The following is a 16385-nucleotide window of genomic DNA, read 5'->3' as shown; positions in this document are numbered from 1 at the left end:
AGTAACGTTGTGCTCAGATTTCGCACAATCCTAAAACGCTGAACACATGGGCTTCTTTGCAGATGGTTGCCTTTTGTCATTTTCGAGAGGGTATAAAATTATTCCACCCTAGATTTCTTTTAGGATCATAATGATATATATATTTACCATTCATCCATCTTCCTCAGTCTCTGAGAGAGTGCACTGTTGTCATACATTGCTGTGTAGTGCGTGATACATTTCGGACAAATGTAGCACTATGATCGAAACTAAGTAACTCCACTAAACTTAGCCAATAGTAAGTTTTCGTCCAAGAGCAGTATTGCTTTTCGATCATGTCGACATCAAAAGCATGAAAAGTCATTCTTCTTTTGGCTTGGTCTCAATGATTGTGCGTTCATATTTGAACTATTATTTTTTTCTTCAGGTTTTTACATTACTGTACGGTGAACATTTATTCCCATAGACTGCTTTCATCTTATAAATCGGTGAGGCAGTTTCATCTGTAAGAATTTGATCACATTTCCATAGCTGAAATGTCACTTCTGGGCATTTTGGATGTCTTTTCTTTGCACAGAAGCAAATACTATGTGATTAAATTCTATATACACATACTACGTTGGGAGTCACGGTGGCTCAGTGGTATAGCGCTTACTTCTGATACGTAGTCAGTGGTTCGAGCCAAGCTTCTGCCAAAGAAATAGCGTATGCGTGGTTTTGTCGGTGTTGTTGCGTTTCCTCCCACTTTCTTCATTCCATCATTTTATTCTTTATCATCACCATTACCATCTCCTCTAGCCTCGGTGTATAGTCATGAGACGTTAAACTAAATCTATATACCTTATTACGTTTAATACTTCTGGCCTACCTTATTTATAATAAGTAAAAGACCTTGAGTCATTCCTGGGTATGAAGGAATTGCTATCATCCTTGTAAGTAAATGTGTAAACAAGTTTTCGTTGTTACACTTAGATCTAAGTTATATCTCAGCCACCCTTAAAAGCGAATAAAAGCTAAATAAACCAAGTACTATTAGGTATACGAATTGAAAACTAGTTCTAAATCTGTATACTTGAAGACTTAACTAAATAAATTAATTCAATGAAGATTTAGTTAGTTAACAATTATAATCAGCGGAATATAAGGAAAATCAGTAAGTTCACTTAATCGTTACTTTATGATAATGCCAGTAGTAAACACTGAACAGTTCCTCTGTATCAGTTTCCTGGAGCCAGCATATTCTGACCACAGTATCCTTATTTATGATAGCACGAGAGGAAGAACGGTCACACAAGAATACTTCCCGTTTCCTTGTTAGCTATTCAAGGTTCGAAACGGAATTGCATACATGAAACTGAACAAAGCTATAAAACAAATGTAAATTGACAGATGTTATCAGTTGAGGTTACAAATTAAATTTTAATAAATTAATTACTTCTTTGTTCCTTGGAGATTTTAAATGTACCATGTCGCTAATCACTTTATATCCGTCTGTAAAATTAAATATTTCGACATTCATTCCCCATCCCTTCAACTAAGCAAAATTCTGAATATCTACAGTGCACTAGATATGTTATGTCTTCATTATTTAAACACTTCTATGATGTCTCAGTTTTGTAAATGCTCTAGGTACTATTAGAATAATGTGAATAAAGCTAGACTTGCGAACATAAACAGAAAATATAAAATAGTTTTGTCCAAAACACGTTTCCACAAGCTACGTAACAATTTAATTTGCATCCGTTATTCATGATAGGTTTCGTATGAACGTTGAAACAGAATGCAATACTTTTAATGTTAGAAATAAAACAGTGACACAAAATAAGAGCCTTGTCTACGGCAAGAAAATGAACATAAATTCTCATTCAGTTACAGTTGAACAATGATAATGAGGAATGACCCGAAGAGAACTTTATTTAGGGTTTAAGGAGTGAGACATGTTTAGATACTTTCTTCATAATTCCAAACCTAAGTTGATGCCCAAAGCTATTTACGCTTGTATATAAAAAATTTTCATAGCAATATACAAATTGTACCATAATAAGATATACTGTGCTTTGCATTAGAATAATAATAATCTCAAATTTTTAATGAAGTTTTGTAGGCTATTACACATTTTCAAAACAATAGAGGTTTAGAAAAAATGGTTTTGTTCGAATACTATCAATTTGAAAAGATACTGCTGAAGCAATTGAAAGAATACTTCATTTAGTACGTCTTAATGTGAATATCACTTGTCTAAACGCCCATTCTTACAGTCTGAACTTTACACCATGTTTCTTGTCTTCAGTTACAGGATCAGTTATTTATTTAACTCAAAACTGCATATTTTTAAAGATTACCGTTGTAATATTAAAAAATAGGGATAATATAAAAGTATGTCATAAGAATGATGACTATTTTGGGCCCAGCGATGTGCAACTATGAAACTAGTATCAATTTGTAGCTTCTATCCTAAAGAACAAAAGTTCAACTGAGCCAGGACGTGTATTGTTTGGGAAGAGTTGTAGGCCAAATACTGAAAATGGTTGAAGAAGGCAGCAAATCCATAAAACATAATCGGACGTTAGCTTCAGTATGAAAAGAAAGCTTCAGTAGTATAGAATTCGAAAACTATTCGCTTATTGTCCAAAAAGGTGGTATGTTAAAACTATACCAGCACCATGTACACGCACTTAGCTACCGTAAATTCCACGGAGGGTCGATGAGTTCGGATCTTACATTCAATGACACCTCAAGGTGTTGAATTGGGTAAAAATAGGCTGAGTTTGGGGGCCATTGCTGCAGTTGAAATGCAGTACTTCTTGAACTACTGCAGACCTTGTGACAAAGAATGTTGTCCTGCTGAAAGATACCAGTTCCGTCTAGAAATATAGCCGATATGAGTGAGTGTACGTGATCGTCAATGACCTGTCGATATCAGGAGCCGTCATGGTCCCTCCACATGGGCCACCCATGGGCGGACACACTCACTACTGGGCTCATGAATGACCATGTGAAGATTCCTTAAATCATAAGCGAGCCACCACCGGCCTATCGTTACTCTGCTCTACACGTATGGAGCAGCTTTTCCCCTGGAGGACGACGGGTTCTGACCCAGTTATCAGTGTGATGAAAGTAGTATTGTGATTGATCAGACCATGCAATGTTATGCCATTGCTCTGCAGTCCAATGACAATTGGACAATTGGCACGTGCCCATTCCAGTTGTTGTCGTTTATGCCGTGCGGTTAACATGGTATACATTTGGGATGTCAAATACGGATGCCCATATCTAACAGTGTACGGTGAACTGCATTCTCAGGCACATTCATGCTTTGTCCACTGCTAGAGTCAGTTGAAGTCTGCTATTAATTGCCACAGATTTCACCCAGTCCTGTTCTAGCAATTTCGAGAGTTTACGACATGTTTAATGAGGTGTGGCCGCCGTACTTCTTGTGGTTTGGTTTGATGATTATCTTACCGTTCTTTCTCCAACCTTGGAATAAACTAAGCACGGCAGCTTGCGAACACCCGACAAGTCGCGCTGTTTCCGAAATGAGTTTCCCACTCGTCTGGCCACCTTGTCAAATTGATATATCGCTGTCCTTCTCCATTCAATTCACAAGCATTATGCTGACTAGTTGACTGACATTCCGATCCCTGTCACTGGCTGGCAAGACGTTGTGCTGTGCCCCATGTCTTACGTCAGTCCAATGATTTCGTTCAAACAGTAACAGATTTTGTTGTTTTTAGTTTACTGAATAATTGCTCAGATGTTGCTGTCGTCACAGGCAAAATGAGGTATAGTTGAAACGCCATATTTTTTAACATAACAAAATTTTAACATCCCAACATAAGGTACGTCTTCTAAACTTAAGTGGGGCCCGTTTTTGCTCTTAAGTCCCTCGCATTGCGGGCCCATTAGTTACGCCTGTGGCAACTAGGAACCGAAAAACTGTAACAAAATCTTCTTTTTTACTATCCAGTTGCTGCACAATTATCTTAGCATTTATTACCATTAAAAAAAAAAAAAAAAAAAAAGTTACATTTCTCTCTCTTCCTTTGTCCGCAACTGTTTTTAGTTCTTTTTTCCTTGAAGCCAGTGTTCACCATACTTTCTACTTACTGGTTTCCTCATTGCTTTTGGAGCATGTATAACTCGTCTTCCCTCCTCTTTTAGAACCTGAATTCATCATACTTACGGTCTCCTTGACGGACTTACTGTTCAGCTTCCCATTTCCATGGATCCTGGTTTCTTCAGTATCCGGTTCAGTTTTGTAAATAGCATTCGGGTTCTCTCTCTTTCGTGGAGACTGCACTCTATTTATCTGCTGCTTGTCTAATAAATAAATTAAATAAATAAAACTAACAGGTGTTATACTGAATATTTCATTTTTTTTGCCAGTGTTATCATGTTACAGTACCGGAATGACAAACTTTTTAAAGAACATTTGCTATTATTATTATTATTTAACCTTTTATGTAAAGCATGAAATACACATGTATTTTCATTTATAACTAATCTAATCTACAGCCACTCAGAGACGTAAAAATGGCAAACGCATTTTTATCCCGGTTTAAAAGTCTAAATGAACAACATGTCAGCATCCAGCAGACAGAATTTAAATTAGTCTCTCGTGCTGATACTACTAGCTGTCAGCACGTGTCGTGAACATGGCCACAAGTATGATTGACGGTAAAGACTATGTTACTCAGGTTCCACTTTAAATTTTAATGTAGGTTTTCCTTAGAATTTGGTACTGAAAAAGAATGCACAAAAGTGTATCAAAAAGTAAGGCGAATTTTCGATTTATTGAAAAACATGCAGAGATAATAAATTTTATAATGTGTGACACACGGTACCACACTAACATTCGATATAGGAACCATTGCAGCCCACACAAGCATTTCAGTGAGACACCAAATCGTCCACGCCTTTTGAAGAAAGAAAAAAAAAAAAAAAAAAAAGCTCCAAATTCCTTAACTATGTACCTGTAGCCTGTTTTTCTTCCAGTATATCGAAACGCCGCCCACGGATGTATTTCTTTAGAGATCCAAACAAATGTTATTCAGAAGGAGGATGGTCAAGTTTCTCAATTGAAACTCATGAAGTATGTACTTGTCCGAGCGTTATCTTGTAGTAACAATACCTTCTTTCGTAGTGCCCTGTTTCGTTTCTGACGTATGGTTGCTTTCAGGCTGTCTATGGTTTGGCAGTACGTGTTCGCAGTAATGCTCGTACCCTTTGCCAATAAATTCAACATGAATAACACCCCGACGGTCCCAAAACAGACTACTATCCATTTCATAAAGATAGGCCCCTGACTTGGCGGTGCTGCCGTGACGTCCAGTCAAAACTTACATTACATTGTCGTACCTCGTTGGAATTGTTGGAATGTTGCCTTTTCAATACTTAAGACATAAAAATTTTCCTTGTACTGTGTAGTGAGAAAAAAATAGAAATTAATGAAAAAGTGCGTATTTTTTCGTACTTTTTTGGTAAATCAATGTTTATAGGACTATATCTTGGAAAGGAGATAACATGAAATAATTTCCTGTGCACGATATGTAGATGCATATATTACCTGTAAGTTCTGAAAATTTCATTACTCAACACGAAGTAATTTTCTTGTTATTCAGTAAAAAGTGAGACATCATTATCTCTGAATTGCTGCGGTGTATTAACAATCTGAAAAAACTTTTAGAAAGATCTTCAAGTAGCTTTTTCAACCAAACTGTTTTGACTTGTTTTAAAAGATAAACAATCACAAATATGACATTATGATTTTCTCAGCTTTGCGCCCTTTGCTATCGCAGTTTATACGGAGTGCAACGTTGCCACATTTTCCTGGTGCGTATACACTCTCAGACGAACGGGTATTTAAACTTGTCATGCACACTGTCCGGCACTTTTTAGAGATATCTTTAAAATTTTATGTCTCCACAGATTTTGAACCAATTTCTTAGAAATTAACAGGATATACAGTAAATGTGCCAAGTGTTCAAAATTAGAAAAGAGAACTCTTATTTTGTTTGGATTTGCATGTAATGGTCCTCGAAAATTTGTTGCTTTTTGTCAGTTTTTCACTTACTGCACGCAGTACAAAATACACTTGCACAGAAACAAATACAAGCACAAACTTTATTATACGATACAACCTTAGTTGATATGTAATATTGAGTTTACACTTCACGGGAAATCTGTTTTCATATCTAGGAGTCCCAGTACTTCTCTTTAGTGTTGTACATTTCGAAGCACTTTCCCACGCAAAGTCCAACTTTATATATCAGGCAATAAACCAGGGATGCAAATAAGCAACAAAAGTTTACTCGCCCAAGAAAAAAGTTACTAGCTCACATCACATAATAAAAATAATTTACTTAACTTCCATATCATATTAAATACTCGCCCGCACCGATGAACCACATGCCCCGGGCGAGTGGTTATTTGCATCCCTGCAATAAACGCTAATATTTATTAAAAACTTCCTTTCACCTTGCGGATGCTACGTACTTGTTTGGATTCCACGTTTATGAGTAGGTCCACGTCTCATATAGCCTCACTGCTGAACAGGACGTTCAACTCAAAATCAACTCAACTTTTTTTTCTATAAAACTTCATCGGTAAAACAGCTGAAACACTTTATATGCTATTATATGCTTTAAACAGAGTTACTATCTTGTTCACTCCCGAATACTCCACTGAGCACAGAATAATCAATGTCATTACTATTAATTACTAACTCATAACCGTCTGAGTCGGAGTCATTCATCAGTTCTGTAAATTCATTATCGCTAAAAATTTTGCCTCTTCTTTTTGTAATACCGCCGCTAGTAAAGGAATATCCATATATATATATATATATATATATATATATATATATATATATATATATATATATATATATAAAATATATATATGCGTGTGTAAGTTTTTGACGCCTACGAACCGAAGGGAAGTGTTGAAAACGTAATCAGTGCGACGTGATTAGACGCAAATACAGCCCTCGTCAGCTACTCTTTGCATTGTTTTCTTTCGTTGAAAGAAAACAAAGGACCCATTCTGTGTTACTGTACATTTGGCAGGGGAATTGATCGCAGAACTTGGGTGAACACGTGCTTGCCAAGGCTACATTTCTTTTTAACCTTTAACATGTTCGTAAGCTGGAAAGTGTGTATACTGATAGATCTTGAGGTAGAAATGGAACCATTGTTAAAAAGTGTTCAGGAAGATAGCAGGAGCAGCGATGAGTCAACAAACTCATTACGAAAGTGAATGAAGTAAATAGATTAAGAGATGAGTTTTTGGATGTTTTACTTCAACGTTTTATTTTGATTACATTGAGATGTGTAATGCATTATTATTATTTTTATGATGTGAAAGGTTATAATAAATACTTTTTCCTATTACATTCTTTATGAAGTAGGCTTCGCGCTACAGGCTTCCTGAACGCGACAACACTGTACGACAGCGGTGCCGCACTTCCACTTACTGTATGCTGTATCTTCATATAAGCGCGGGGAATTTAAAGATTGGGCTGCAACATGGCTCACCGCTTAACGCAGAGAATATGTTGAAGCAAAAGATTTTTTTAAAAAATGAATACTCTATCAACTAAACCTTTTTTTGTTAATAGTTTTAAATATTTGGAACACTAGACTTCCACATTTTCGAACAGTGTTTTGTACGTTTCTCTACCTACCATGGTAAAGGAGATCAGAGCGTCGTACATTTGTTTTAATTACACAAAAGGTATCAAGTGATGAAAATTGAATTTTTCACAACTTACAGTTAATGGATGTATCTACATATTGTACACAGGAAATTATTTCACGTGATCTCTTTTCTGAGATAAAGTCCCATAAACATTGATCTACCAAAAAAGTACGATAAAATACGCACTTTTTCATTAATTTTTATTTTTTTCTCACTACATAGTACAAAGAAAATTTTTATGTCTTAAGTATTGAAAAGACAACATTCCAGCAATTCCAACGAGGTACGACAATGCAATATAAGTTTTGACTGAACGTCATGGCAGCACCACGAAGTCAGGGGCCTATCTTTATGAAATGGATAGTAGTCATAGTTTTCTTGCCAATGTTGTGTTCTTGAATTTTTTGGTCGACAGTGACGACGAATGTTTCGATGTCATGCTCTGCCGCTGTGATTCAGGTGTCCACAAGGATATTGTAGTTTCATCATCCGTTATAATGCGATGATGGAACGAATTTCCTTCGTCGCCATGTCGTGTGAGGTGCGTCAGGAAAATGTTCATTCGAAAATGTTTTCTGTCCTCAGATGTTTTGGTACCCAGCGCATAGACGCTTTCTAAAACCAGGTTAGGATGCACGTTGGCTTGGTAATAGTGCTTACTTTTGATGCGTCAGGTCCCTGTTTCGATCCCCGGCCAAGTAAGTTTATAGTGGAAAACATCGTGTCCATGGGTTTTCACGGGTTACTCCCGTTTCCTCCCATGTTCTCATTCCACCAATCCTTCAATTATCATTCAATTGCAATAATTATCGCCTCCTTTAGCCTAAACGGCATTAATCACGGGATGTTAAACTGAAAGATTTCATTTCATTTTCTGAAGCCAAGTTGATAATGGACGATACTCCTTAATGAACCATATGAGATTTACAGTGTCATGCAACCTCACTCTAATATCGTAATGGATCATTGCATCGACGTCACACACATTCTTGTCGGTGATGCACGTTGCTGGTCTGCCACTTGTGTCGTCATGTGTCACAGTCGTACCACTTAACGAATGCATTGCACCTCACATACACTTGTTTTTGTGACAACACTCTTTCCATAGACCTTCACCAATTCTCGATGAATCCCAAATGGTTTCTGTTTCTTGGCGCATAGAAAGCTAACAACACCGCGCACACCTCCTTGGAGTAATATTCAATTTGATTTGCCATCTGTAAATTGCTGTAGGTAGCAGACAGGTTGACGTAAGAAGGCTGCAAGTGCCATCGGACTTCCCTCACGTTGGTATCTACAACATGGAAGAAATAAAGAAAATAATTAGGTACCAAAAGAAAAAACTGGTTTCAGACAAATTCACCTTATTTTTTATACACCTTTGTAAATTCAATCAAAAGTAGAATACATTGAATAAAATTTCGAATGAATTCAGACCTTATCTTAATATTTTGGCGTGGAACTCTTAAACAATATAAACTTGTAGTAAACATAGAAAAAAAAAAGTTAGTGAAACTCGATCAGCTAGTACAGTTGCACGCTGGGTCCCTCCTTTGTTGCATACATCTGCATCTTCTATGTGAAGTACAGTAACAGACGAAAACCATATTCACGAAGAAATTAAATGTCGACTGAAAGCAGGGAATTCATATTGTCATTGAGTTCAAAATCTTTTGTCGTCGCAAATTTTGTTAAGGAATTTGAAGCATAAAATATATAAAACGATAATCTTGTCTGTCGTGCTGTATGGTTACGAAACGTTTTCGCTCACTCTGAGAGGAGAACGTATACTGAAAGTATTTGAGAACAAGATCCTGAGACGAATATTCGGACGCAAGAGAAACGGAAATGGGGAATGGCGGAACTTCATAACGAGGAACTGCGTAACTTATTCCGTTTACCAACCATTGTTAGGGTCAAGTCTAGGAGGTTCAGGTAGCAGGTCATGTAGCCAGAATGGAAGAAAGTAGAAATACTTCCAAAGTTTTGACTGGCAATCGAATCGGAAAACGTCCATTAGGAAGACCTAGGAGCAAATGTGGGAGGGGACAATATTAAGATGGATCTCGCAGAATTAGGAATACAAAATAGAAACTGGATCCAGTTGCTAAGGACAGAAGTCAGTGGAGAGCTTTTGTAAATGCGGCATTGAACCTCCATGTTCTATAGGTCATAAAGTGAGTTAGTTATCAGTTACAATGAAGTAATATACTTTAATTAGCACTGAAAAATAACTTTATTTTTCTTTATTACCAGTTTTCCATCAAGATGGAAAGGTAGCAGGTGGATTTGGTCACACTTTCACGAATGGATCCGATGTGCCAAGATACACTCCAGATCCAAACCGCCCAGGAAGTCGCATAGCACGACCGATTGTTGGTGATGTTATAAGAACACCCACAACTCCATGTAAGTTGTTAGATTCTAGTGTTTAATTTTTTAAGTCACGTATGTTCATCTATGAAATTTCCATATTCACAATCACATCTAGCATGTAATCTATGTGTGAGATTTGTTACTTTTCAAATATTATTATTGGCACATACAAAAAAAAACACTTGCATTTCAACCTTAGCACTGTAAGAGTTTAAAGCTTTGTAATATGTCAAAATTTGAAAACTACACAATCACACAAACACTACTTTGTGGATAGGAACCACGTTGGGCGTAATAGATATCATTTGGAAGATCTTTAACTCAAATTTTTGGAAATTTCAGAGTCATTTCTAGTAAAAGTTTGAATCTTGTTCACTAGTGAATAAACAGAAGTTTTGCCAAGACCGAAGAATTGCATTGAAAGTAAGGCTTCATTTATATTCAATGCTGTACTGATTCTTGATGTTTGCTTATTTTAATTACAAAGGACCAGCTTTCTGCAATATTTTTTTTTTTTTTTTTAATTTTCCTATACTTTTAGTAGAAAACAAGAAATAAGAAAAAGTACGTTTGGAAGCAGTTTCCTCCAGTGAGGTTTAATGACGCTAGTGGGGTGAATTACATGCTGTGAACCTCGTATAGGAGGTCAGGGAATTTCGATTTGCAACGAATGAAATTCAAAAAACAAATAAATAAATAAAAATAAAACTTTCAGATCTTGCATAGTGCTTGTGGGTGAATTGGTAACTTCGAACTTAGTAAACTAAGTTTTCTACTGTTCTGAGTAGTTTTCCACTAACGATGTATAACGAACATGTGTATAACGAACACAGTTTCGATTTTATCAGTTTCTTCTTCGGCATTAAATGAAGGTAGCTCATTACACAAATGAAGGGATTTCGGATATCGGTTACTGGTATTTGATCTTTTGTGTTTTCATGTAACGTATTTCTTTGTAACATATCGCAAATACGTTTATTTTGAAAGTTCTTATGAGTCTACGAAAATTGCATATCAGTGCATGCACTGCAGTATTGACCAGTGCATGGCCGGACTAAATTCATTAGACTCTTGATTCTTAAATATGGGATATGTCTATAGATACCAAAGTGTGCTTTCTACTTTGTGCTTGTAATCAGTGTTTACTAATTGTTATACATTTGTAGGTACACATTTAATCGCTATCCATTAATAGTTATACATTTGTAATGATTTATTAATGATGCGCCTCTTTATATATATTCTCATTTTACAATTATTCTGACATTGAAACTGATGCGGCAGTTTGCAAACAGTACTTTGTACATAAGTTCAAATAGTTTCATTCTCTCTCTCTTTCTCCCTCTCTCTCTCTCTCTTTCTTTCTCTCTCTCTCTCTCTCTCTCTCTTTTTCTCTCTTTCTCCCTCTCTCTCTCTCTTTCTCTCTCTCTTTCTCTTTTTCTCTCTTTCTCTCTCTCTTTCTCTCTCTTTCTCTCTTTCTCTTTCTCTCTCTCTTTCTCTCTCTCTCATATTCTTTGAGCCAAATTTTTGTATACTTCTTCTCTCAGTACTTCCTGTTCAGTGCACATCTCCTCTTGAGTATTTCCTGGATTATAAAGGGTGTCCATAAAGTCCGTTGCCACCCCGCGTATCGTCGAAACAACTGCGAATATGAGAAAACGCAAAAACACGTCCATCATTATTTTAAGGGGCGTGAGTTTTGAGCTATAAAAGGTCCACTCCCATATAGGAGAACGTGGGGTCAACTTGAAAAATTTAAATGGCAAAGGAGGTCGAGTAATATATCGTTGGAAAGGTCTCGACAAGATAAATATTTTGCCGAAAGTTTCAAGTCCCTATGTTGACCCCATCCAAAATGGTGGGGATTCATGTTTCGTGTCCATAAAGTCTGTTGCCACCCCATGTATCTTCGAAACGACTAAGAATATGATAAAACGCAAAAACACGTCCATTATTATTTTAAGGGGCTTGAATTTAAAGTTATAAGAGGTCTACTCCAGACACCCCCAGATAGGGGTACGAGGGGTCGTGTTTTTGCATTTTATCATATTCTGAGTTGTTTCGAAGATACACGTGGTTGCAACGGACTTTATCGACACGAAATGTGAACCTCCCACCATTTTGGATGGGGTCGACATAGGAACTTGAATCTTTTGAGAAAATATGTCTCCTGTCAAGTCCCTTCCAACGATATATTACTCGACCCTTTGCCATTTAAAATTTTCAAGTTGACCCCACGTACCCTACATGGAGTGTCTGGGGTGGACCTTTTTATAGCTCAAAATTCACGCCCCTTAAAATAATGATGGGCGTGTTTTCGCGTTTTCTCATATTCGCAGTCGATTCGACAATACACGGGGTGGCAGTGGACTTTATGGACACTCTGTATATATAACGTTACAACTGTAAACTGTGTATTTTCGTTGAAATCCTCGATAGAATGTTCAAATGGACCGTTCGAGCAAATTTTCATAATCTCTTCGGAAATAGCATATCATGTATCTCAATACGTTACCAAGCATGTGGCTGTATTCTTTCCGAAAGGAAACTAATAGAATACATGTGTGTAGATTAATGTTAGATGACATATGATCTTAAAATAGGAGAAATTTCTGGAAAGCTCATTATATTCGTTAGTATTGTTATAGTAGACCTTATTTCATGTTTGTGTAAATTTGTTTGTTTTTGATTTTAGTTCATCCTGTGCCCAGTGGTAAGCGGATTGTTGTTGGTGTCTATAATTATCAGGCGAGAGAAGCTGTCGATGTTTCTTTTGTCAAAGGAGATCGGATGGAAGTCTTGGATGACAGGTAAGAATTGCATATAATACATTTACTCGTCAACGTGTCAGTAGTAAAGATATTTGTAACAAGAGTAGTATGAACTTTGATCTACTATTATCCATATACTAAGTTATAATTAATTTGTTACTCTCGAGATCAGGATATGTTAGCACTGAGTAATATCTGTCTACCATGCTATATGACAAAACGATTGAGCTGTTGTTTAAATAAAGAAGGTATTTAAAATAAATGAAAACTGAATTTGTAATTTGACGTCACAAAAAAGAGCTTTCTCGCTACACGTATTTGACTTATGTATATTTTCTCTGATTTTGTTTTCTTTTTAGTGATAATTTTGTGCTTTTATTAACAGTGAATCGGATTGGTGGAGAGTTCGTCATCTTCGAACTGGTAAAGAAGGCTTGATTCCATGGAACTTCGTTGCTGAAGATAAATCCGTTGAAAGTGAAGAGTAAGTACTGACTTCTGTTCATGAATATTAATGGATAATCATACAATAGTTTCGGGATGCCACAATCGTTACTCGTATATGAAGAGAAAAATATACCACAAAAGGTGTATGGTAATCTCTTCGATAAGCTACTGCAGGAAAAATATGTAGAATCCGGAAGGTTGATAGACATCCGCTTCAAATTTTTCCCCTTGCTCATAATTCTCTGCATCGTTCGTAAACTTGCACCTCAGGCAGCAACATTTCTGATCTGAAATGTGCCAACACAGCGATCATTATACTGGAGATTGGAAGTTTCCGCTCTGCCTTTTAAAAATAATTTCATTCTACAGATCGTGTATTCTATAGAAAGAAATTAAACATTAAGAATCTGTTTGTGTACCACTTGACGCTTTCTTTATAGGGTTAATCCATGCAAAGTGATCGAGAAACAAGAAAATTGCCACTCGACCTTTTAAAAAAAAAATCTAATTTTTTCATGGATGTTTATCCTATATCAGGGTACTTCAAAACCACAATTAATTGTTTTTTACAACATCCCATGGCGACACAACGGCTGTGCCGCCATTTTGCGCTTTTTCTATTTTTAGGTGTTTACGTTGTTTTGAATATCTCAGCATGTATTTGTCCTAACAAATTGAAAATTGTTGGACGTCTCCAACTCGTGCAGAGCTTAAGCTTTGATCTCTTAACATTTTTTGCCTAAAACCAATTGAAGGGGGTGAAATCAGGGCCTACACTAGCAACATTTTTGGACGTTGAAAACATGTTTGGGAAGAGGAAACAACTTATGTAGAGGTCTCAATTTGTGTGTGCATGTAGTCCGGGGTCATAAGTTAATATACAAAAATTTACAGACTTGTAGTTGTTCCCAAAGGTCTGAAAAAAAAAAAATCGTAAAGTTGGGTAATTCTGCCAATTTAGCATATTTCACTGTCCAATATCTCCAGTGGGCCTGGATTTAAAAAAAAAAAAAAAAAAAAATGGAAGTAGTTATTCGTTTTTTCACGAAGCTTTGCAGCTCTTGTAAACAACGCAGACGGCAGAATGTAAATGTTGCCAACTAACAGACTAAAAAGTTTATAGAAAACCTCGAGCTAACAAATTAAGAAACAAAGCGAAGAGCGGGAGATTGAAAATGAAATGGCATGGACTTCTGATAGATTACTAAGATGCATTTTCTCTCTCCTGAATCTTTGAAGCAGCATATAAATATAGACAAAGAACACTAGGAAGCATGGCTGTCCACAGCGGGGAAGGGGCAAAGGGGATGTTGCCTCCCTGGGTTTTGAAAGGTTTTTGGAAGTGCATGTCAAGGCATACTAATTTGCTTACTTAAATGTTATAACACTTAACATATTCATATTAAATAATATAGTATCTGGTATTATAGATTATTTACTGTAGTTAATAAGCATACGCGCGTAAATAACTGTTGTTTTACTTGATGTATTATGTGCCCTCGTTTATCAAAATATTGTGTATTCGCGACTGAGTTTGTGTGTCGGTCTTTTGTCCCCCCTTCCGTGGAATCAGTATTTTATCTCCTTGAAAAAGTCCTGCGGACGTCCATGCCTGGAAGCCGGACTGAACAATCTCTTAAATTTTCCCTGTAACTGCAAATCATGGCTAATCGTGGTTGACGATAAATCTTGGTCCTCTGTATATCAGGGAGTTCGCATTAATGGTTCAAAATATTCAATCTATCATTATAAATTTTATTTAGCCTGCCCATAGCGTCAAGAGATAACATAGAAAATTAGAATCAGAGCTATTGGATCTTACTATGTTCTCTAGTCTTTGTTGTCTTACTATATTTATTAGTTTGACTAGCAGATGTACTAAAACATATGCTCTTTTACCCCCATCCATTTCAAAACTGTTTTCGGATCACTACTGACTCTCAAGTAGAGGCAAGAGAACATGTGGATAATTGTTCATTAAAAAAAAAAAAAATCAGATATTTTGTTACTCCTGAGAACGGACAATCATTCTTACGACTCTTAAATGTTCATTTAACCCTTAACGTACCAAGCCTAACTTGTCAACGTTGTTTACCAAGCTGAGGTCTTCTGGGGACCCCAAGTATTATTTTAATATCTCAACATAGTATTGCAACTCAAATTATTATTTTTTGGATGTCTAAAAGCATACCTAAGTTAAATGAGCATTGTTGACATCAAATATTATGTTTACTTGAGCAATATTCAGTTTTTCGTACAATCTTATACTTTTGTGTTCGTAAATCTGAAATACAAGTTTAACAATGGAGCTTTTACATTTCCAAGTGTGTTTTTATTTTTTGTAAATTTTTTTTTTTTTTTTTTAACGAACGCATCGTTGATCTAACTATGTAATAGATAGTATATCCCAAACGGATGCAGGACACACATAAAAATCCAGAATAAATTGATTCTTATAGTTGCAGCAGTATCACCAAATATCGCCCTCTGGGGTTCCTAGAGGACCCCGCTTGGTATGTTAAGAGTTAAACCCGATCGTTTCTTTTAATCGATATGCGAATTATAACCAGGGGTAAAAGTGGGGGAACGCGGGAGAACGCCATCCCCGACCTCGGAAAAATATGTACGACGTCTCCCAGTTCCTAAGAAATTAAAATGGGCAAGGATAGGCGGGGGGACGGCGTGACGTTATGCCGCTTGCTACCGTACCCCTACCTTTTCAGATCCACTTTTACCCCTGATTATAACATACAGAATTAACATCAGACGTTACGCTACTTCGAATCGGTGAAATTGCTTTTATCTTTATTTCTTACTTATCTTTAAAATAATAGGCCTACAACTTTTTATATCCAATGAAAGGCTCTCCAATTATCTGAAGTATAATGCATTTAATATATTAAATAGATATTTAGTACAAGGGCTCAGTTTTTCTTTTGGGTAACATAATGAACATTTGCATCCCAGTTCTCTGAAACTGACTAAACAGTCTGACTACGATTCTTCCAAAAAAAAAAAAAAAAAAAAAATCAGAAGTGAGCAACACTTGCAATGAGCCAAATGACCATTATTCTTCCATAAGAAAATAGTCCCCAAGAAATTCCACTTGTTCAA

At 36.4% G+C, this 16385-nt stretch overlaps 1 protein-coding gene across 4 annotated transcripts in view; it reads left to right on the top strand.

Annotated features, from left to right (window-relative positions):
• The window catches only part of Src64B (Tyrosine-protein kinase Src64B), a 371393-nt gene that overhangs the window by 322516 nt on the left and 32492 nt on the right, over positions 1 to 16385 (top strand). For all 4 annotated transcript variants that reach the window (XM_081745057.1, XM_081745060.1, XM_081745058.1 and 1 more), the window contains 3 exons: positions 9934 to 10086; positions 12749 to 12863; positions 13210 to 13308. In XM_081745057.1, coding sequence (XP_081601183.1) covers positions 9934 to 10086; positions 12749 to 12863; positions 13210 to 13308 — 367 coding nt within the window. The remainder of the gene's footprint in view (positions 1 to 9933; positions 10087 to 12748; positions 12864 to 13209; positions 13309 to 16385) is intronic.

Source organism: Thermobia domestica, chromosome 18 (genome assembly GCF_964235325.1).
Source record: "Thermobia domestica chromosome 18, izTheDome1.hap1.1, whole genome shotgun sequence".
NCBI classification, from domain to species: Eukaryota; Metazoa; Arthropoda; class Insecta; order Zygentoma; family Lepismatidae; genus Thermobia; species Thermobia domestica.
Note: the sequence above shows the minus strand (reverse complement) of the source record. Positions and strands in the feature narration are given on the sequence as shown.